The sequence below is a fragment of the Eptatretus burgeri genome, chromosome 2 (assembly GCF_056783735.1).
Source record: "Eptatretus burgeri isolate ZD-2024b chromosome 2, Ebu_testis_v1, whole genome shotgun sequence".
NCBI classification, from domain to species: domain Eukaryota; kingdom Metazoa; phylum Chordata; class Myxini; order Myxiniformes; family Myxinidae; genus Eptatretus; species Eptatretus burgeri.
In genome coordinates this window covers 13,816,873-13,841,811 of record NC_140962.1, presented here as the reverse complement: position 1 = coordinate 13,841,811, position 24,939 = coordinate 13,816,873, and the positions used below count along the sequence as shown (strand labels likewise).

Below are 24,939 nucleotides of genomic sequence, written 5' to 3'. Positions count from 1 at the left end.
GAGTCGATCCTTGGTGCAATCCCACTTTTACCTTAAACCGGTCCGTCATTCCTACCGCACACCTCACCGTTGTCACACAGTGAGGTTTGCGGTAGGATATCCTGCACAGTCCTCGTAATATCCTGCACCGTCCTCACATACTTCTCGACAACTCCCGACTTCCTCATACAATACCACAACTCCTCTCTTGGCACCCTATCGTAAGCTTTCTCTAAATCCACAAACACACAATGTAACTCCTTCTGGCCTTCCCTATACTTCTCCATCAACATTCTCAAAGCAAACATCTCATCAGTGGTGCTCTTTCCTGGCATAAACCCATATTGCTGCTCACAAATCATCACCTCTCCTCTCAACCTAGCTTCCAGTACTCTTTCCCATAACTTCATGGTGTGGCTCAACAACTTTATCCCTCTGTCATTGCCACAGCTCTGCACATCACCCTTGTTCTTGAAAATCGTAACCAGTACACTTAATCTCCACTCCTCCGGCATCCTCTCACTTTCCAAGATTTTATTAAACAATCTGGTTTAAAAACCCCACTGCCATTTCTCCGAAACACTTCCATGACTCCACTGGTATATCATCTGGGCCAACCGCCTTTCCACTCTTCATCCTCTTCATAGCAGTCCTCACTTCATCCTTACTGATCCACCCCACTTCCTGATTCACTATCTCCACCTCTTCCAACCTTCTCTCTCTCATTTTCTTCATTCATCAGCTCCTCAAAGTACTCCATCCACCTTCTCAACACACTCTCCTCGCTTGTCAGCACATTCCCATTTGCGTCCTTTATCACCCTAACCTGCAGCACATCCTTCCCAGCTCGGTCCCTCTGTCTTGCTAATCGGTATAAATCCTTTTCCCCTTCTTTTGTATCCAACTTCTCATACAGCTCGCCATATGCCTTTTCCTTAGCCTTTGCCACCTCTCCTTGTACTCCTGCCTACTTTCTTCATCTCTCTGACTATCCCACTTCTTTTTCGCCAACCCCTTCTTCCTTATACTTTCCTGTACTTCCTCGTTCCACCACCAAGTCTCCTTATCTTCCTTCCTCTGTCCAGATGTCACACCAAGTACCTTCCAAGCTATCTCCCTCACCACTTCTGCTGTAGTTGCCCAATCATCTCACCCATCTTTACCACCATCCAACACCTGTCTCGCCTCCTCCCTAAATTCCACGCAACAGTCTTCCTCCTTCAGCTTCCAACATCTGGTCCTTGGTTCAGCCCTTACTCTCTTCCTCAACCTCACCTCCAAAATCATCCTACAGACCACCAATCGATGCTGTCGAGCTACACTCTCCCCTGCCACCACCTTACAGTCTCTAATCTCTTTCAGGTTGCATCTCCGGCTTAAGATGTAATCCACCTGTGTGCACTTTCCTCCACTCTTGTACGTCACCCTGTGTTCCTCCTTCTTCTTGAAATACGTATTTACCACTGCCATTTCCATTCTTTTTGCAAACTCTACCACCATTTGCCCTTCCACATTTCTCTTGTTGAGACCGTACCTACCCATCACCTCCTCATCCTCTTTATTCCCTTCCCCAACATGCCCATTGAAATCTGCTCCAATCACCACTCTTTCATCCTTGGATACACTCTCCACCACTTCATCTAACTCACTCCAGAAATCTTCTTTATACTCCATCTCACACCCCATATGTGGGGCATATGCACTGATGACATTCATCATCACCCCTTCAATTTCCAACTTCACACTCATCACTCGGTCAGACACTCTCCTCACCTCCAATACCCTCTTGACATAATCTTCCTTCAGGATTACCCTGACACCATTTCTCCTCCCATCCACACCATGGTAGAACAGTTTGAAACTACCTCCAATGCTCCTAGCCTTACTCCCCATCCACTTAGTCTCTTGTACACACAGTATGTCCACCTTTCTTCTCTCCATCATATCAGCCAACTCTCGCCCTTTGTCAGTCATCGTCCCAACATTCAGAGTTACAACTCTCACCTCCACACTTCTACCCTTCCCCCTCTCGCACTGCCTCCGGACTCGCCTTCCCCGTCTCCTTCTCTTCCTTCGCCCATTGTACAGTAGCACAATTTCCACTGGTACCCTGCTGACCACCGGTACCGGTGGCGGTCGTTGGTAACCCGGGCCTCGAGCGATCCGGTATGGAAATTCGTTTTGTTGTCCGCATAATGATTTGGCATAGGTTTTTATGCCGGATCCCCTTCCTGACGCAACCCTGGTCGCCTCTTACGACACACAGGGATATGGTACACCTATTCTAACCGGGGCATACACCGGGACCAGTAAAACTGGTACTCATTTCGCCGACTTCGGAAGGATGGCAGGCCGAGTCAACCCCCTGGTGTTTTCGACTTGGTATATATATATATATATATATATATATATATATATATATATATATATATATATATATATATATATATATATATATATATATATATATATATATATATATATATATATATATATAAATTCAGTGTCCCAATGGGGCTTGAACTCAGGACCTTTTGGGTCCCAAGCCACTGCCCTAACCACTGCGCCAACACCAGGCTTTAAACTTCTGCAAGTACATCTCTTGCAGTCTTGACCTCACAGACCAGATGGTTATTCTCGTGAAATCACTTTGTGAGCATCTCAAAGATGTGTGGTTTGAGGCTGCTGTGGTTCCTGGCAGCCAGCTCCTTGGTATGCAAGTCCAGGAAGTAGATCTGTAGGAACTTTGGCTGACCCTCTTCAGGTGGGAGCAAGCTGCTAATGCGGTGGAACGCTTGACCTTGGATCCGGACCTTGACCCCTAAACACTGCAACAACACCATATATATATATATATATATATATATATATATATATATATATATATATATATATATATATATATATATATATATATATATATCGGGCGTATAAAAAATAGTGTGGTCGATAAAAACATTAGAAAGGAAAAAATAAGTTGCATCAAAAACTTTAACATTTTCACGCTCACGCTCACGCTGGGGGTATCGCTATAGCTCTCTGTTCTTCAAACAGGCGGGCTAAAAATCATTGAAACCATATTTTCCAATGTAGGTCCCCTGAATAACATTGACACATATCATTTATCTTTTGTCTATTAGTGTCCTTGCAATCCATGCAAATGTGCAATGATGTATATTGTCTTGTTTTGCATATGATGTAAGTACAAGATCAATTCTGCATCTTAACTTTTGTCACTGTAAAAACAGACATCTGCAAATGTTTTCATCTATCTATTAAATATATAAAGTCATCTTTTATTAAATATATAAAGTCGTCGTGTATGTTTGTTTGTCCTCTTATAACTCGAGAACTACGCATCCCAGAACAAAACTAAAGGCATATTCAGAATCAGCATGTCTCAGGGGTACTACAGCACACCTTAGATGCTTAAAACACCGAAGAAAAAAAATCGTCAATTTTTCTGCTGCAATTGATTGATTTTCCGCATCGTGACTTTTTTTTATTCACAACCTGATCAAAATTTGACTTTCTGATTTTAGATGCCCCGAAAAAGGAAGAGCTCCCTCCATTGGTCCCAAGGCAGCTACAGCGAAGTGAAAACACACTAAGAGACAACAGGAGACTGAAGAGGAGCAAAATGCCAGGCTAAATGAACAGGCACAGCGGCAACAGCAGCAGGGACAAAAAGAGACTGAAGGGGAGCGCTCAGCCAAGCTCAATGAACAGGCTTCATCGGCAACAACAGCGGTGAGCAAATGAGACTAAGGAAGAGTGTGATGCGTCACCGCACTGCAGAAGCACGAGCACTGGCCCGGGCACAAGAGGACAACAATGCCAACAGGGTGGCATTCACGTATGACCCGGCTGACCCAACAACTCATGCAGACATCGACTGAATGGACAAAGTCTGCACCCACTGCTCTGCTTACAAGTTCAAAGGAGAGACCAAGGGTGTCTGCTGCAGCAATGGCAAGGTTGTCCTTGAGCCCTCTCCTGCCCTTCCTCCCTTGCTGAAGGAACTTCTCTAAGGCGAAGATCCCCTCAGCAAGCACTTCCTTGACAACATTCGGACGTATAATGGCAGCTTTGCGATAACGAGCTTTGGGCACAAGGAAGCTGAAGTCCAGGGCTGGAACCCAAGCTTCCGGATCCAAGGTCAAGTGTTCACCGCATTAGCAGCTTGCTCCCACCTGAAGAGGGCCAGCCAAAGTTCCTACAGGTCTACTTCCTGGACTTGCATACCAAGGAGCTGGCTGCCAGGAACCACAGCGGCCTCAAACCACACATCTTTGAGATGCTCACAAAGTGATTTCACGAGAATAACCATCTGGTCTGTGAGGTCAAGACTGCAAGAGATGTACTTGCAGAAGTAGGCAACTCTGAAGAGCGCCAGATCATCATCAGAGAGAACAAGCGACCGCAAGGAAAGCAACACACCGCTACAATGCCCAGTCTGCACCAGAAGTCACCATCATAATGGACAATGAGCCAACAGAACCCAAAGACATTGTCCTCAGACTTCGCGATGGGGCACTTAAAAGGATAAGTGAGCTGCATGCATCTTACGATGCACTCCAGGATCCCATAGTGTTCCCATATGGAACAGATGGCTGCAGCATCCATCTGGTGGCCAGGACTGCTACTGGACAGGATGGACGAAAACTCACACAGCTGCAGTACTTCAGCTACCACATCATGGTGAGAGAGGGCAACCACAGACTGAAGATGCGACGACTCTTTCAGCAGTTTCTGGTCGATGTCTACTGCAAGATCGAGACAGAGCGACTGGGCATTATCCGCGGGGAGCAAAAGAACTTGCTTGCTGATAACTACAACCATCGTGACAGCCTCATGGCCAGCGATGGTGACCCTCGCAATGTTGGACAAAGGGTGGTTCTTCCAGCAACATACACCGGTGGGCCGAGGTGGATGCATAAGAAACAGAGTGATGCCATGGCCTATGTGTGTCGCATGGGAAGGTCTGACTTCTTCATCACGATGACCATGAATGCCAAATGGACCGAGGTCCAGGAAAACGTCCTGCCAGTACAAGAGCCTCACGATCGCCCAGACATCATTGCCCGTGTCTTTCACCAAAAAAACAAGCAGCTCATGGAGCTACTAAGGAAGGGTGTTTTGGGGAAGATGAGAGCCTTCCTGTACACCATTGAGTACCAGAAGTGTGGTCCTCCTCATGCCCACATCCTCTGTGGTCGCTCTGTCCTCTGTCGCTCCAGAGGACAAGGTCAAGCCCAAAGACATTGACCTGGTCATCAGTGCTGAGATTCCCGACAAGGAGCAGGATCCAGAGCTGCACAAGATGGTCATGGCACACATGATCCACGGTCCATGCGGAAACCTCAACCAGAACAGCCCTTGCATGAAGGACCGCAAATGCTCAAAGGATTTCCCAAAGCCATTCCTGCAGAGCACTGAGCAAGGAAATGACAGCTACCCCAAGTATCGCAGTCTTAAGCTAGAAGATGGTGATCACACCGGTGAGATAAAGATGCACCAGCAGGGAAAACGGGTGGTACAGGTAGTCACCAACCAGTGGGTGGTACCCTACAACCCGTTCCTCCTCCGCCAATTTAATTGCCACATCAACAGCATCAAGTATGTCACCAAGGGGACCGATCAGGCAGTGTTTGAACTGCAGTGAGCCAATGAGGAGGCCGGAAACCGTCAAGTGGATGAGGTAGCTCAGTTCCAGAATGCAAACTACGTCAGCAGCAGTGAGGCAGTCTGGAGGATCCTGGAGCACCCAATTTCCGAGCATTTCCCTCCAGTCATTGGCCTCGCCCGTCCAGCGAGTCTACTTCAATGTGGACAATGCCGTCGAGAGGGCACAGCGGCCACCGCCAGTCACTACGCTGACTGCCTTCTTCGACCTCTGCAGTCATGACGATTTTGCCAAGATGCCGGAGTACTACACGTGGGACAAGTTACGCAATAAGTGGGCCCGCCGCAAGCGAGGAGAGATGGTCGAAGGTCCACATGCAATCTGGAAGGCTCCGGCAATTGGCCGCATCTACAGCATCAGTTCGAGGCAGGATGACTGTTACTACGTTTGACTTCTCCTCACTGAAGTCTGTGGCCCCTCCTCCTTCACTGCTCTGAGAACCGTGGATGGCCAGGAATTGTCCTTCCTTGAAGCCTGTCTCGCAAGAGGACTCCTGGTAAATGACCAGCACCTCCACCTTGCTATGGAGGAGGCAGGCAAAAGCCAGTCTGCACCAAACCTCAGGAGTCTCATGGCAGTCATCCTCACCACCTGTTTCCCCAGCAATCCACGCACACTCTGGGATCAGTTCCGTGACCTCCTCTCTGAAGACTACCTGTTCCAGCACCGTCACGATGTTGGCAATCCTGATGCTGACTACAACGAGGAAGTCTACAACCTTGTACTTTGCTCCCTCGAGGACAAGGTGATCATGATGGGCGGCCATCATCTCAGTTCGTATGACCTACCTACACCAGAGAGGGGCACAGAAGATAGGCTTGTAAGAGAGTACTTCAGGGAAGTGGACTACAACCAAGAGCAATTGGCTGTTCAGGCTGATGACCTCCAACAGCACCTGACAGATGACCAGTGTCAGGTCTACAATGCATTCCTTGAACTGGTGCAGCAAGGTAGCATCATCAAAGGCAACAAGAGCAGCAACATCATCTTCCTCGTTGCAACGGGAGGCACAGGCAAGAGCTTCGTCATCAATACGATACTGAAAAAGATTCGCTCAGGAGGCAAGATTGCTCTTGCTACTGCGTCCAGTGGAATTTCCGCAACACTGCTCCAGGGAGGAAGAACGCTGCACAGCACCTTCAAGATCCCACTCGACATGCACCTCAAAGAGCAGCCAACATGCAGCATCAAGCGTGGAACAGCATTGGCCAAGGTCATCAAGGATGCTGCTGCCATCATTGTGGATGAGGCCCCGATGACTCACAAGTCAGCCTATGAAGCTGTAGACCGCACACTGCAGGACATCACAGGAGTCCAGCAACCCGTGGGAGGCATCCCCATACTGCTCTGCGGAAACTTCCGGAAGATCCTTCCAGTGGTCAAGAGAGGCACCAGATCCAACATTGCCAACATCAGCCTGAAGACGTCCCACCTGTGGCGCCATGTGACTGTCAAGCACCTGACCACCAACATGCGAGCTCACCTGTATGGTGATGAAGGGGCCACCAACTTCTCCAAGCTGCTCCTGGAAATTGGCAATGGACAGATCCAATATGCGACCGAACCAGACACGATCGCAAATCCTCCTGCACTGGGCAAGGTCGTCTCCACACTGGAGGAGCTCAATGCTGAAGTCTACCCTTGCTTGACCACAAATGGAGTCAGGTCTGAGTGGCTGGCTGAGCGTGCAATTCTCTCTCCACTGAACACCAATGTCAACCAGCTCAACAACTGGCTCATGGGACAGTTCCCCAGCGATGAGGATCTACAAGTCTGTGGACAGTACCATCTGAGATGTGCCGCCACACTGTGCCGGTTGACTAGTCATGCTTATTCATTGTTATTGCTTCCCTGTGGCTCCACCTACCGTGAGCCAGGAAACGCTTGTTGAAAAAAAAAATGTCGCCTTGCCATGTGGTTTTTTTTCCCGCTGCGATGAAAAATGCATTTTGTGCCAGACTGGCCAACAACAGTGTGAGTGATGCGTTTTGTTTATCGTTCAACACCAGAATTTTGTACTGTGACTTTATGTCGGCATGAAACAGTTCGATGCTCTAGTTTTACCGACGAACTTCGACAATTGTGTTACAACAACAACCTATAGGAAAGAACTTGCAACTTTGATGTGTAGACAAATGTAAAGCTCTGCGGTCTATTCTTGTGACTCTAATTTGTTATTGTACCGTTACTCTGATCAGTGATTTTAATAACGGCTCTCATTGACAGTGCAGTACTCTACACTGAGTTAGGTTAATTTTATTTCTCGTTTTTGTTTGCGTGAAAGTACGCCTTGCCCGAATTCCTGGAACAAGGGAGCTAACTCATCCGAGCATATCACTACAAAGTAGCTGCCCTTTAATATACACATCTTGTACATGTATAACGATCACCATAATATCCGTGTCAACTTAGTAAAACATTTTGTTTTTGTTTTTGTTACAGCGATTACCAACTCATACCATACGTCAAGAATAAAGAACTCTAAGCCTCAGCATGGTTGTTAGACGTTACGTTCATTGGCGGATGGGGGTGAGCTGTATGCTATCCGGTCCAGACCGGAGAGGCAGAACAGTAATTGACTAGGCCAAGCACAGTCCAGGCAAGCGAGAAACGTTGGTCCGCCCAGCTCAGGGGAATCCAGTCCATAACCAAACACAGTTTCCGCAGTATCACTCGACGCCATCGTCCAGACAATCAACATGTCAGAGAGTCACCCAGAAGTAACCGATCAGTACGATCATCTCAGGCTGGTTCAAAAACTTCAGAACTGTCAAACATAAGTTCTATGTTAGCACAAAAACGTGCTAAAGCCGGTGCTGCTAAAGCTGGCCTGCAGTACGAGAGACAAGCAGCTGAACTACGCAAAAAGCAAGCCTTGGCCGCCGCAGAATCAGCACGAATTCAAGCAACAATGGAGGCTGATTTAACCCTACTACAATCTGAAAAACAAGTTGCCGAGACTGAGGCAGAGTTACAAGCCATTGAACAATGTATTAGCGAACTTGAGGGTGGAAATGGCCCGCCCGATATCAACCTACCTCAGGAGACATCAGCAAAGCGCACAGAACAGTATGTGGAAGATCACAGTTATCCGCCAGTGTTACCAACTGCTGACTTTATCACAACTGACAATATGCAAAATTTGCAACCACCGGCTCTTACGCCCAATATTGCCAGTAATTTATACCAAGCAACAACCAAACACCATGATCACCCCTTCTTTCCTGATTTAAATAACCGAGCTATTAACGCTACATCTGTTCCCATGAATAACAGACATTTAAATCACAGTTCCAACCCTCGTGTGACATTAGACCCGAATGTGCCTTCATTTGTGCCTGTATACACAGCAAATAATACAACGCCTATGAACACTGACTTTTCACAATATCTGCTGAAAAGAGATTTGCTGTTAACACGCTTGTGTACATTTAACGACACACCAGAAACATACGCAGTGTGGAAGGCAGACGATATTGGTGCCAGTGTTAATGAAGAGATTGACCTCCTGATTAAGTGGTTAGGTCCACAATCAAAGAAACACGCCGTCAGCTTTAAAATGTCAAATGCCAACAATCCATGTCTCGCGCTTCAACGAATATGGGAGCGCTTAGAGGAGCGATTTGGCAGTCCGGAAATGATGGAAGCCTCAATAAAACATAAACTTGCTTCCTTTCCGCGGCTGTCAAACAAAGACAACAAGCAACTGTATGAACTGTCAGATACATTGTATGAAGTGCTTTCCCTCAAAGAAGATCAAAAGTATGCTTCTCTTTTAAGCTATTTTGACTTCATCAGGAGTACTCCCCATACTCAATAAACTGCCTTACAACATACAGGAGAAATGGACAATGCATGCGTCCAGGTCCAAAAAAGAAAATAATGTGGTGTTTCCTCCTTTCCATGTGTTTGCTGAGTTTATCAAGAACCTCAGTCAGGTACGCAATGATCCTAGTTTTGCGTAGGAAAGTAATGCCGCACAGAGCAGCAGTCAGAGTGGATATAGACAGTCACAGGTAAACAAACTTCCTGCACATCGCACCCTCTTCTCCAAGAAGACAGACATTCAGCCAAATTGTCCTTTGCACAACACTGCACATAACCTCAGCGACTGTCGTGCGTTCAAATTGAAGTCACTTGTCGAAAAAAAGGGACTTTCTGCGGGAAAATAAGATACGTTTCCGGTGCTGTGATTCAACTGACCACATTGCAAAGACATGTAATGTAAATATATCCTGTTCTGTGTGTAAAGGCAACAAGCATGTTACAGCAATGCATTACGACAAGCGGCAGCCCCTTAAAGAGCCCACGGTGACCCCAACAGAGCCCACCACGCCAGCCAATAAGGCGTTCGCTGATAACGGCGGGGAGCTACCCGTCAACGTTCCGAACTCTAAATGCCCACAAATTTGTGGTGATGTGTCCCCGGGTAAATCATGCAGTAAAACAATTCTGACCAAAGTTTACCACAGTGACAATCTAAACAAGTATATCCATGCCTACGTAATCCTCGACGACCAGAGCAACGTCACGCTCGCCAGATCAAAATTTTTCAAATCGTTTGATGAATCGGGGGAAAATATTCCCTACAACCTTACGTCATGCTCCGGGTCAGCGCAAATGGTTGGGAAACGTGTACATGGCTACACAATAGAGTCCATAGACGGTAACCACAAAATACAAGTTCCTACGTTAATCGAGTGCGATGAAATTCCAAATGCCCGTCATGAAATAGCCACGCCCGATGTCGCCATTCATCATGCCCACCTGTCTGATATTGCTGCAGAAATCCCCGAGATTGACAGCGACGCCGAGATATTAATTTTGATCGGCCGTGACATTCCAGAAGCGCATCATATTTTGGAACAACGGACGGGCCCGAGAGGATCTCCATTCGCCCAGAAAACAACTCTTGGCTGGGCGATAATCGGTGAAACTTGTATCGGCAAAGTTCATAAAACAGGTGTTCCTGTGGTGAATAAAATTAACTTTTTGCCGGACGGTCGTCCGTCAATTTTCCCACCATGTGACAATAAGCTGTTTGTTGAAGAAATTGTTACCTGCAAAAACGACAATTTTTCAGACATTTTCCAAGTGAATAAAGATGACAACAAAGCTGGCCTGTCCACTGAAGACAGACAATTCATTTCAGTAATGGAAGATGAGATGCATCGGTCACCTGAAGGTAATTGGGTGGCACCGCTGCCGTTTAAGGCAGACAGACAGCGGCTACCTAACAATAAACCGGAAGCCATCAAAAGAGCTAGTTCCTTGCACCACAGCCTCATTAAAAACCGAGAAAAGAAACAACACATGGTCGAGTTTATGAAGCAGGTTATCGATAGAAACCACGCAGAAATCGCCCCACCCCTTCAAGAAGATGAGGAATGCTGGTATCTACCACTTTTCGGGGTTTACCATCCACATAAGCCCGACCAGATACGGGGCGTATTCGACTCCTCCTCCAAGTACAACGGCGTATCACTCAACGACGTGTTGCTAAAAGGGCCAGATTTGACCAATGACTTACTTGGTGTTTTGATAAGATTTCGCTCTGATGAAGTGGCGATTTCAGCTGACATTCAGTCCATGTTTTATGGTTTCCTGGTCAAACAAGAACACCACAATTACCTCAGATTTTTGTGGTGTCAAGATAATGATCCCGAGAAACCGCTGTTTGACTATAGAATGACAGTGCATGTCTTCGGGAATAGGCCGTCTCCCGCTGTGGCCACGTACGGTCTCCGGAAAGCTGTCGTCGCTGGACAAGAAAAACCCAATGATGACGTCACAAACTTTGTACTACACAACTTTTATGTTGATGACAGATTGACGTCATGTCAATCTGTGGAACAAGCGGTACAACTTCTGTCTGCCACACAAGAAGCTCTGGCGAACGGCGGTAACCTCCGCCTCCACAAATTGTCGTCAAATAGCCCAGAAGTACTCAAGTCATTTCCTTCTGAGGATCATGCTAAAAAACCTCAAGAACTTGAACTTTGACGAAGATACCTTACCGCAACAGAAAAGCTTAGGCCTTGTGTGGGACCTCCAGCACGATGTCTTCACGTTTGAAGTCAACACCAAAGAAAAACCATTCACACGTAGGGGGGTTTTGTCTACGATTAGCAGTGTGTTCGACCCCCTAGGCTTCGTCGCCCCCATAATTGTTCAAGGTAAATTACTTCTCTGAGATCTCATGACGGAGACTGTAATCTGGGACAAGCCATTGTCTCCACACCAAGAAAAAGAATGGGATGATTGGAGAAATTCTCTGAGTGACTTAGAACAGTTACAAGTTCGCAGGACCTACGCCCCAAGCCCAAACGAAACTGTCAAAAGAGAAGTCCACGTTTTCTCCGATGCCTCGGAGAAAATAATCACAGGCTGTAAAAGGTTGTTAACTTCCCTCATTCACCACTGCGTCACATGCCGCAAGCTGCGTGGACGCCCACTCCAGCAGATGTCAGACCTCCCCGCGGATTGCGTGACGCCCACGCCGCCCTTCACGTATGTAGCTACCGATGCCTTCGGCCCGTGGAATGTCAAGATAATCGGTGAAACAAGATAATCGGTGAAAAATACAACTGACGTGGATTTCTACCCTCGAACCGCGTCGTGATCGAAAGGATTCTTTAGATTGTTGAGGGATCTTGACCTCCTCGAGGATTCAACGTCTAGCCGACTCAGTGTTGCATGTATCGGGATAAAATAAACCACAGAAGTCCAGTAATAATCAATGTCCACAAGGAGTTCTTTCTTCTGTACCATTTATTTGCTCTCTCCCAGATCATTCTTATTTTAGTTAACAGTTAGACCAACCCGATTCAATTCACCTCTACATTACATCAGAGAGTTTTATTCTAACTTGGTACTTGGTCAGTTCCAAGGAGTACGAGCCACTGAGAAACTATACTTCCTCACGTGCTCGTACTCTTCCGTGGAATGCCCGTAACAAGAGGTGGTTCAGCCAGTAGCAAGCGCTGGGCTATACTGTTTACGTGCTTAACCAGCAGAGCCATACATATTGAAATTGTGGAAGAGATGTCCTCTTCTTCTTTCATAAATGCTCTCAGGAGATTCCAAGCCATACGCGGAAAAGTGGTACAGTACAGGTCAGATCGTGGCACAAATTTTCTCGGCGAAACAGACCCTCTACACATTGACGCCATTAACGTGGAGGAAGGCCCAGTAAAATAATTCCTGTACAACAGTGGTGTGAAATGGCTGTTTAATCCACCCCATTCTTCACACATGGGGGGGAAGTTGGGAACGGCTAATCGGTGTCGTTAGACGTGTTCTTGAATCTATGATGGCACAGTTTGCTTCGAAGGATCTAACCCATGAAGTGCTGACAACATTCATGATGGAAGTAATGGCCATTGTGAACAACCGACCACTGGTTCCCATGTTTACCGATCCAGATTCTCCTTTCGTGTTATCTCCCAACATGCTATTAACACAGAAAACGGGGTCGCCTGTTGAACCTTTCTACAACGTGGACATCAAAGACATATACGGTATCCAGTGGAAAAGAGTTCAACTCCTCGCAGAAGAGTTCTGGCGCAGATGGCGCCACGAGTACGTCCACTCACTCCAAGTTCGACGGAAGTGGATGCAAGACAAACAAGAAGTGAAGGACGGGGACGTTATAATCCTCAAGGAAAAGGATTCTGTCCGCAATGACTGGCCTGTCGGAGTCATCACTCAAGTCTTGCCCGGCTCAGACGGCAGGATTCGCAAAGCCGTCATCCGCGTTGCCAAGGAAGGGAAGATTGTGTCATACACACGACCTATTAGTGAATTGGTCGTGTTGCTTCCCTGTGGTGTTAAATGAATATGTGCCATGTTCATTTTTGATATGTTCCAACGGATTAGTGATGCCATTTTTGATTGTTTGTTTTCTAATATATTTGTGTTTGTGTGTGACGTCTTTAAAGACGTCAGGCGGGGAGTGTGCCGCCACACTGTGCCGGTTGACTAGTCATGCTTATTCATTGTTGTTGCCTCGCTCTGGCTCCGCCTACCGTGAGCCAGGAAACGCATGTTGAAAAAAAAAATGTCGCCTTGCCATGTGGTTTTTTGCCCGCTGCGATGAAAAATGCGTTTTGTACCAGACTGTGGCCAACAACAGTGTGAGTGATGCGTTTTGTTTATCGTTCAACACCAGAATTTTGTACTGTGACTTTATGTCGGCATGAAACAGTTCGATGCTCTAGTTTTACCGACGAACTTCGACAATTGTGTTACAACAACAACCTATAGGAAAGAACTTGCAACTTTGATGTGTAGACAAATGTGAAGCTCTGCGGTCTATTCTAGTGACTCTAATTTGTTATTGTACCGTTACTCTGATCAGTGATTTTAATAGGCTCTCATTGACAGTGCAGTACTCTGCACCGAGTTTATTTCTCGTTTTTGTTTGCGTGAAAGTACGCCTTGCCCGAATTCCTGGAACAAGGGAGCTAACTCATCCGAGCATAGCACTACAAAGTAGCTGCCCTTTAATATACACATCTTGTACATGTATAACTATCACCGTAATATGTGTCAACTTAGTATAACATTTTATTTTTGTTTTTGTTACAGCGATTACCAACTCATACCATACGTCAAGAATAAAGAACTCTAAGCCTCAGCATGGTTGTTAGACGTTACGTTCATTGGCGGATGGGGGTTAGCTGTATGCTATCCGGTCCAGACCGGAGAGGCAGAACATGCGACAAGGAGGCAGTCACTTACACTGTTGAGCTGTCAGGAATGCCACCACACCTCTTCAAGCTCAAACTCGGTGTGCCCATCATGATCCTGCGAAACATGGAGCCACCCAAGACCACCAATGGCACACGCTGCATCATAACCCACCTGCATGCCAATGTCATTGAGGCCACCATCTCCTGTGGACCATACAAAAGAGAAGTCATCCTTCTGCTGAGGATCCCGCTCATTCCGTCTGACTCCGAGCTGCCCTTCCAGTTTCCCTGCAAGTCATGCTTTGCGATGACGATCAACAAGGCTCAATGTCAGACATACAAAGCAATCGGTGTCAACCTCTCTGTCCCATGCTTCTCCCACGGCCAGCTGTATGTGGCTGCCCCTCGGACCGGCAGCGCAGTGAAGCTCAGCATCCTGGCACCCAACAGTCAGACACGCAATGTGGTCTACCCCGAGGCACTGGAGCACTGATGACGAACGCTGACAACGACAAAGAAATGTGAAATGTGTCCAAATTAAATGTGATATATATTAAGCACCACAGTTTAACCCTTTCTTATTCCTATTTTTTCCCACGGTCAATGCCGGGTACTCCAGCTAGTTTCCATATATGTGTATATATGTATATATATATATATATATATATATATATATATATATATATATATATATATATATATATATATATATATATATATATATATATATATATATATATATATATATATATATATATATATATATATATATATATATAAATATATATATATATATATAAATATAAATATATATATATATATATATATATATATATATATATATATATATATAAATATAAATATATATATATATAAATATAAATATATATATATATATATATATATATATATATATATATATAAATATAAATATATATATATATATATATATATAAATATAAATATAAATATATATATATATATATATATATATATAAATATAAATATATATATATATATATATATATATATATATATATATATATATATATAAATATATAAATATATATATATAAATATATAAATATATATATATATATAAATATATATATATATATACACACATGTATATACATATATAAATCTGGAGAGTAAGCAAAATACAGCACAGATAGTACACCTTACCACATGCAGTCTTGAGAAAAAGGACATGGAAAGGGTCTTTTGAACTCTTCTTTTGTGTTTCCGAGCACGGTCTATATTTACTACTAGCCGCAATTTTTGTGGAATCTTGATATTTCCAAATGCTGAGAGCTCGAGCATCAAATTTGATTCGTTGAGATGGAGTAAAATTTTGTCCAAGTACTGCTAAATTGGAGGTTTTTGGAAGTGCCACTTAAGTAGTTCCTCGATCATAGACTGATGTCTACAGACATCAGTCTATGATCGAGGAACTACAATGCTTAATTTCAATTGAATCTTATATTTTGAACACTAAAACACAAACCTGAAGTTTATCAGTATTTTGGCTTTGAATTTGGCAAATTTGATGGAATCTCATCCCGAGTGTGCATGTACGGAGGAGTAAGGTCTTTTTTTGTCATCTGTCTGCCTCTCTGACAGTCAAACAAAATTGAAAATAATTCCAAGCAGAAAACTTACCGTTTTGGGGGATGTCATAAAGACCAAAAATAACAGCCTTTAAAACGTTTAAAACTACAGCCATTAAAACTTTTATTTTACATCAATTGAATTCTATACGAGGACACAAACAGACAGGCAGAGTGAACCAATTGCTTAAACCCACTTTGCTCTTCACACCCAGAAAAAAAACTATCCAGGCTTTATATCGTCCTCGGTGAGTGAGTAATTTGTTGAATGTTTTCTGTACTAACTCGATGGGCTGATGTTTTTCCGATGCTCAAGATCCCAGGAAAGACATTATAAGATGCAGTATCTCTCCTGGTTCTTCAATACAAGATATCCACCAAGCCTGCACATTAAGTTGATGATGCAATGTAAATGGCCATAGCTTAATTACATTTTCATTAGGTGAGACAAGCTAACAAAAGTAACAGCATTGTCTTTGAAAAACAATAACTTACACTTTCAGACTAACAATTTGCATATGTGATTTCTGCCAGTGGCTTTTGCAGAGCATGGAGTCAGAGTGAGCTCCAGTTCATTTGTTTTGGTGGTGCTCCAAGCAGCAACTGGCTACATCCAAGGCTTCTATCCATTTGTAGGAATTGCACAAATAATAATATAATACCATGATAGTTTTTTTTTTTTATGAAACTTTATTTGAATTTTAACACGTGGTAATAATCTCTTCCCATGTACTGCCCAATCTCTTCTTTCTTTTTTAATCCCTTTGAACTTTTCTTTTCAACAGCACCAAAGTTGTAGCTGGCCTCAAAGTGTAAGCTATAGCAGTAGAGAGTGCCTCACAGTATCCACCAGTTCTTGGAAATGGCTGATAAACCTGCAGCCCAATATGCAAGTGGCTTATGGGCAAACGTGTGGTTGATCAGGAAAATCATGTTGGGGTTGGACCTGCTTCTTAAACCTTTATTTCCTGTGAATAAAAGACAGAAACTGCTTTGGCTGTTTCGGTAACCTATAAGGTTCTTAGCTTTTCCCCAATTTTTCATTTGTCTTTTGGGAAATTTGTCTTTCGTTTTTTGCCAGCATAGGAGGACTGTCGATGCTCAAACTTGGGTCCATTGAATTAATTGATGGTATCTACTTGAGATGGCCCATTCAGAGGTGGAGCAAGGGGTTGAAGAGTAAAAAATTAAATTAAACGATAAACTCTTCCCTCCCTCCCTCCCTCCCTTCCTTCCTTCCTTCTCTCTCAACAAAATTGATATTCCAATTGCACTCTCTCAAGTTATCTTCTATTTTGTAAAAGTATGACAACATTGTGCAGCATTCAACTGTTGTGGTAACTACAGAGGAGAACCTCACAGCCCTGTAATACATTTACCCTCTGATGAAGTGGAACATGCCAAATAAAATGACCAATCTGAAAGATCGACATGAACTATTTGTCTGCACATCACACTTTGTGAGTGGGTCACAACAAGAGTAGGAAAGTGAGCAGTGGGATCCCCTACAGTTTTGAAGGGAGTGCCAAAGTCATGTATAAAGCAGTCCATTACCTTCCCCAGGTCGACAACAATGGTTTCTGCTGCTGCGTATAAACAACGTCGGAGAGAACGCCTCGATAACAGTAATAAGGTTTGTGACCGAGGTATTCGCAGAGGACATTGGCAGATTTTTCTCACATTTCAGCGTAAAGCACAATGGAAGCAATCTATCAATGTTCATGATCGACAACCTTCGGAGAAGAGTGGTCCAGTTCCTCCCCTTTAAGGAAGTACAGTCTCCCTTTGACTTCTATTTGGTAGAATAGGACGGTTGCAAGACTTACAACTGCATAAGAACAGTCTCCTGCACAAATGGTCCCAGATTGAGGAATTACTCACTTATCAACACTCATAAAGCCACTAATGCCAATTATCTGGCCAAGGCAATGAAGGAGTTAAGTCAGATGACGGAGATCCTCGACTCGCCACCCTTCCAATTGCTCTTCACTGCTCAAAACAATATCAACTACACCATGCATTTACTTATTCTTGCTGCAGAACTTCTCTGCATCTCTCACCCGCAGCATACAGAATACTAAAAATATCCGGAGCAATTAATCTTCCAAGGGAGCGTCTGATTCAACAATTGATGTTCCACAGCTTCCAAGACAGTCAACTACCGATCATATTTAGAGCACTTTCAGGATGTAAAAAAACAAATCGACAATACGCAGCTTCTCCTCGACTCCAACGACACTTTAAAACGTAGTCGTTTCCTGGCACACAAGTACAAAAATGGATGAGCCCAAGACAAGGCAGAGGATGACATGTTGTCCAGCAAATTACTCACATTGGCCACAGAATTCTTTGTTCACATTGCTGTCCACCTCCTTGCTACCCTTCCCCCACCCACAAATAAATGCTGCTCATACTTAGAAAAGTTATGTCGTTTTCGGATGTTCCTCTGGCTAGAGACTTGGAGAAGTGTCGCACACTGGCTAACATGCTACTTAAGACTCACTTCAGTGATGCCAGTGATCATAAACAACAACTTGGCTGTCTTTGACTCAAGGAGAGGCTTCAACATTAATTTTTTTTTAAAACAATGACTTCAATTGACTCCAATTCTTTCCCCAAATCATGAAATATGGCACTGACTGAATAAATACATTTTTATCACACTTATTACATAATTGTTCTTTGTTAGAAAACAAGGTAACACCAACAACAACAAAAAAAAACAAGTGTAAGGTTAAAAAAACGTTTTGGGGTGGTACGGTGGGCAATCCAGACTTGTGCAGAATATACAGAATCGATGTTCAAAATCCCAAGGAAGAGTGATGGTGAGTTTCATGAAAATCTATAGCACCATTTAAATGAGGACCAAATAAGTACTGTAAACAATAATGAATACTAGAGGACCCAAGGCCTGAGTACGAGTGCCCACAGTCCTCTCTTTAAGTAGTTTATGGTTGTTGGCCTATTACGCACGAATCTCTCTCAATGGGTCTCGGTAGACACGGTCATAAACGAAGTGCTAACTACCATCTTCTGCGGCCTCAATGGGCGGATACAAATAAATGATTGCCCTGTAATTTATTAATTTGCAGAACCTTGAATGGCAATATAAGATACAGTGGTTATTCAACTGAAGCACACTAGTTTAGCTAATGTAGTGGTTCAGTTGAAGCACACCTTGGAAAGATTTTGTGCTCAAACAACAAATGATGGATGTGTGTTTAATCACTAACTTCATGTTTAATGCCATAATCCACAGCCAAAGCCGAGTGTCTTGAGTTCAAGCCCTGTCGTGCTGTTGAATTTACAATAGGTGGGTTGACTCTGTCATCCTTCTGAGGTCGACAAAATGAGTACCAGCTTACTGGTAACAGGGGGCACTGCATCAGCAGCACAGCCACACCCCCAGAAAATGATGCAGCCAAGCAACCATAGGCTGCATCCGAATATAAATAAATAAATCCACTGCCATGTACTCTATCAATGATAATAAAAATTCTGGTGGATTTGGAGAAAGAATGACAGTTGCAGGAGGGTAGATAACAAAGGTGGGGAGATGGGTTAGTGGTTAAAAATTGAGCAGCTTAAGGGGCCATCCAAACATTACATGCATAAACTAGAAGGGCACTCGATCGAGTGCATACCTCCTCCAAGCTGATTACTTTCCATTTTGTATCCCACTGATAGGCCGGATCTGGATTCGGACCTGAACTAAAATTTAATCAGCTTGTTCTTGTCATCTAACCAAGTTTCATCCGAATCCATCATTAACCTTTTCAGATATCGTGCTATATATCGTTTTAGCCCTATCACTCAATGATGAAGAATCGCTTTAAAAATTCTCATATCTGGATCCAGATTCAGATCTTCACCAAAATCGAATCAATTCTTCCTTGTTACATACCCAACCTGGCCAGTAAATTCCGTTTGAATCTACCCACAACTTTTTGAGATACCTTGTTTACAAATAAACAAAAAACAAACAAACAGAGACAGTAGTGAAAACACAACCTCCATCCACCTTCGGTGGCTGAAGAAAATATAATTTTTAACCACACACCCTCACCCATCCCTTTTGTTGCACAGTTACCTCCATAGGTTCGATTTCCAACTGGTCTTGTTGCAATACATATGATCTGCTGCACCTTCCTCTTCGCCCACTGGTATGTCATGCTTTGTTTCCTCTCTCACACTCCATTGTGCAGAGGTGTCACAATGGTCCTTAGTGCAAGCTTCCTGAAGATCGATGAAGGAAGGTGAACTCAAATTTGCTGTCTCTTCATCAGCATTCGCTCCTTGTTCGATTTCCTCCCCATGGTGCCAAACAAGCAGATCTTGAGCACCGTTCAGTGCCTTGATCACCAAATCTCAGGCGGTCTCTTCAATATCAGAAGATACTGAAAGTACATATTTACTAGTGCTGCGAGAATGATTTTTCCATCTTTCGATATGCCCAGTGTTACGATTGAAAACAACATCTGCAGAAACAGAAACTTTTCTGACAGCAATAACATCTACAGAGGGTTTTGAAGAAATTTCCTCCATCAAGGCATCAATCACAAAGATTCAATGACTTTCAGGAGAGTTGGACTGAAGTATTCAGAGGAACTTTGGGACATTCTGTCTCCAAATTCACTCACGATATTGTCCGTTGACTCTTTAGGAAGCATTTTGCCTGGTCTGACAGTGAGTAGGTAAACAAACTGCCCAAACTTTTTTTTTCACAGTTCTAAAAAAGTTGAGCAATCCAACCTGCTCCAACATATTCTGGAGGAAGAGGTTTCCTTTGTTGAAGACAAAAGATGGTTGTGAGAGGTAACTGCATTTAAACTGCGATGCACAAACTGGTAATGTCATCACATTGCTCATGGTTCTGTATCATTTTGATGGCCTTTCCAACAATCATGCCTCATAGATCTTCCACAGTCTCTTTGGTAAGAACAAATAACTTGATAAATTCTCATCACAATTCGTTGTTTCCTGCAATGTGTTCTTATTCATCCTGAAAAGTAATAGCAACTCTGCAAATGACTTTTGAGCGAACTTTGCTTTTACACGTGATGTGATCCGCAAAGAAAAGCCATCTGGAATCAAAATTCTGCAACGCTTTTCTTTTTCTACACTCGAAGTCTCTTTTACCAGAAGGGTTTGAACAATCTCCTCCACAGCAAACTGAGAGAACCATCTGAGCATCGAGAGACTCATGATGGAATTACCATTGCAAACCTCCATAATTAAGCAGACAAATGGAAGGACAACCTCTTCATTAAGCGAAAGCTCCTGGGTGTTCAAGTTTGAGTTATTCAGTAGCTTTGTTCTTATGGAACACATCTTGATGCTTTTTATAGTATGATGCTCTTGTGGATGATTATATAAATTATAAAGAACATAGGTCACTAACTTCTGAAAGGACATTCATTAACAGTTCTGAAGTAATGGTGGGCAGATCGTCATTAGACATTTAAGGTACCTTTTCAGCTTCTGATTTAGCAGAACATGCTCTGATTGCACAAGTTCTTCTGGAAGGTGATCTTTATGAAAAATTATATCCTTTGGCAAAACCTGAGCAGAAATGTCATTTTCTTGAGAGAAGCAGTGCTGTGAAGTCACGTCTAACATACCCTTGTTGGTAATAGCACTGAGAACAGTCTTAACGAGATCGATCATAAAGACTTCTAAATTGAGATATGACAAAATTGAATCTGAATTACCCTGGGACGTTTTGTACAAAATTGTCCAGCATCAGGAGCAACAATCCTGACAGACGAGCATTGGACCAATTATGAAATAGAGTACTGCAAAATTTCACCGGAAGCCATCTCAAGATAAATGTACAACTTTGGTGGCATTGCTGGCAAGAGATGCATTGAGTGGTGACAACTGCTCTGAGCCAAAGGTCACCTTGGAATTAATCCTATGTAATAAGCCAATGGCTTAGCATGTGTTGTGATGTGATGTCTTCCATGTCATACAGGTTCATTTTGAAAGCATTGGCAAAGATATGTCGTAAGAGGTCATTATAAATTTGCCCAATTAGGTTGTCGACACACACTGCATCTGGTTTGATTAAATAAGTGACCAGTTCAGCTGAAGTTTTGAGAAGGAGTATCTTCATCACATCCTCCTTGATAATTTCCACCAACCTTTTTGGAAAACTCTGATCGTGAATGTTCAGATGCTGGTCATTCGGCAAATCATCATCAACTTTATGGGACATGCCTGTTCCTATTAAGTGTTCAAGGACTATTGTTGAACCCTTTTTGTAAACCTTCTTTCTTTTTTCCAATGGGCACCAATGTAATGAATGGCATTGACACGATGAACAGGCAATTGGAAACTCGTTTTTTCAATCGATGCAAGAAATTACCTGGAAGCGAATCCACTATATGTGGCATGGACCATGTTGTGATTCCAGATGTTGATTCAAGGTTTGCAAACACCTCTGAAGATTCTCTTTGACAAGGCAATTTCCCCTCATTTTCAACCCCAGGCCTTGATGGTTCATCATCTGAGAGACGACACATGCTGATTCTGGTACTTGTTACTGCAATAGGACCAGTTTCCTGGACCAAGTTTGATGAGTTCAAACTGCCTTGGATAACCAGCTTAACAAGACATTTTACTTCCTCAGTCAATGGGGACTTGCACCAACTTTCAAGAGCAGTTTCTGCTGGCTTGGGCTTCACAGAAACTTCTGATAATAAATAAGTCATGAGTTTCTGAATCTATGAAAATATAATTTGCTCAAGATCATTTGGGATAATGTCATAATCCAGCATAACCATAAAATTTCTGATTCTTCCTTTTCTTCTTGTTTAACTATTTGGAAATTGTCCTCTTGCTTAAACACATCATCTGGCATTGATACTTCTGTTTCAGCATCTGATGTGCTAGGTAGGCCCAGAGGATGAAATGAAAACCTACCATGGAATGGAATTGTGTCGTCGTTAATCTGCTTGGTATGCGGCAACTGCAGCTCTTCATCTGCGAGGAAGGGAAGGGGTGAATACAAATTTTTTTTTTTTTACACATCAAGTTGACAAGGCATTTTCATGCTGAAAAGATTGCATGATTACTCGTGATTGTTAGGTGAGCCATGGTTATGATTGCAATCAATACAAGGGGGAAGAAGTGCAAGAAAGGTAGTTGGAGAATCGAGGAAATGCGTGAGATGGAGGAAGTAATGGCAATTTCATGGGAGTGAAAGGCTGGTGAATAAAAAGAGAACTCATTCATTCAGTTAAAAACAATTAGGTCAGGTCAGGTATGGGAGCATGCGCCAGAGCAGCGAGTCGCTGCGTCCACTTTCCGCCGGTACTCCAGGGGCCTCCGTCTGACCATCCCCCAGGCAGATGCCTGGCCCATCCCCATCTCCTTGAGATGCCGATCAACCTGCTGCAACCACGAGGCCCGTGGTCGGCCCATTGGCCTCCTACACTCAGGAGACTCCCATGCTGAGAGAATCTGGTGAGCAGGATCAGCGTCAGGAAAACGAGTCATGTCCATACAGCCGCAGATGACGCTCACGGACGATGCAGGTAACAAATCTCATTTGAGTCTCTCTCAGCAACCGCTCGTTGGACACAACGTCCGACCAGCGATAGCCAAAGATTCTCCGAAGAGACCTGGTACCAAAGGAATTAAGACTCCATCTCAGATCCTTGGTCAGAGTCCAAGTCTCGCATCCATAGAGCAAGACTGGAAGCACCAAGGACCTGAAGACTCGGACTTTCATCCTCCCGCACAGGTACCGGCAGCGCCACACCCCATGATCCATGACTCCCCAGGCCCGACCCAGACGTCTATTAACCTCCGACTCACAGCGGGCAGAGACATGAATATCACTGTCAAGGGAAGTGAATCTCTCCACGACCTCAACATCCTCGCCACAAACAGGCACAGACAGGACAGCGGCATCCAAGATGTCATTGAAAGCCTGGATCTTAGTTTTGATCCAGGAAACCCATAATCCCAGCAGCTCCGACTTCTCATTCAGCACCTTGAGGGCCCCCAAAAGGATATCGCAAGTCTCCGTAAAGATGACTGCATAATCTGCAAAATCAAGGTCAGAGATCTTGACATTCCCAAACGATGCAGAGCAGCTTGATCTGTCCGACATCCTCCCGAGAATCCAGTCCATACAAGTGCTGAAAAGTGTGGGGGCCAGTACACACCCTTTGACGAACTCTAGTAACAACTGGAAATAAGTCAGAGATGGTACCACCACATCTCACAGCATTCTCAGTACCAGAGTATAGTAGAGACATCAGATTGATCAATTTTGGTGGCACCCCAGGAAGACCAAGAATCCTCCAGAGGGCATCCCGAGTCACTGAATCGAATGCTTCACAGAGATCAACATAGGCTGCAAGCAGCCCCTGCCGAAACTCTCGTCTGCGTTCGGTGAGGACCCGAAGAGCAAGGATACGGTCAATCGTTGACCTCTTTCGTGTAAAGCCTGACTGCTCTGGACGCTAGTGCTCAAGCAGATGGTGGCGAACCCTCTCAACAATCTTCTGATTAAATGCTTTGCCCGGCAATGAGAGCAGCGTCACCCCTTGGTAGTTGTTGCAGTCTTGGCGATCATCCTTCCCTTTCAAGAGAGGGACAACAAGGCCCCTCCTCCAATCAGTTGGGATGATGCCTGTGTTCCAGGCAGAGCACAGAACTGCATGCAATGACATGAGTGCAGCATTTCCACCAGCCTTGAGAAGTTCAACATGGATGCTACAGATCACTGGAGCTTTACCCCATTTCAACCGGTTCACCGCAGTCTGTGTTTCCACAAGCGAAGGTGGACCACAGTTGATTGGAGGGTCAGCAACAGGGTTTGTAACGCCCCTGACGTCCAACTCGACAGCTGGTGGATCAGCCTGGTACAACCGCTCAGAGTAACCGGCCCAGCGGGCCTTCACTTCGAACTCCTCTGTCAAGGGCCAACCACCCTCTGCTCTAACTGCAGTACACTGAG

General features: G+C 44.2%; 1 protein-coding gene across 1 annotated transcript in view; it reads left to right on the top strand.

Moving 5' to 3' along the window:
- Positions 1–17,196, top strand: part of LOC147031455 (calpain small subunit 2-like) — an 85,436-nt gene extending 68,240 nt beyond the window's left edge. The window contains exon 10 of the mRNA XM_085863453.1: positions 16,503–17,196. Within this exon, the coding sequence (XP_085719579.1) occupies positions 16,503–16,532 (30 nt within the window). The 3' untranslated portion in view covers positions 16,533–17,196. The remainder of the gene's footprint in view (positions 1–16,502) is intronic.
- Positions 17,197–24,939: the final 7,743 nt, after the last annotated feature.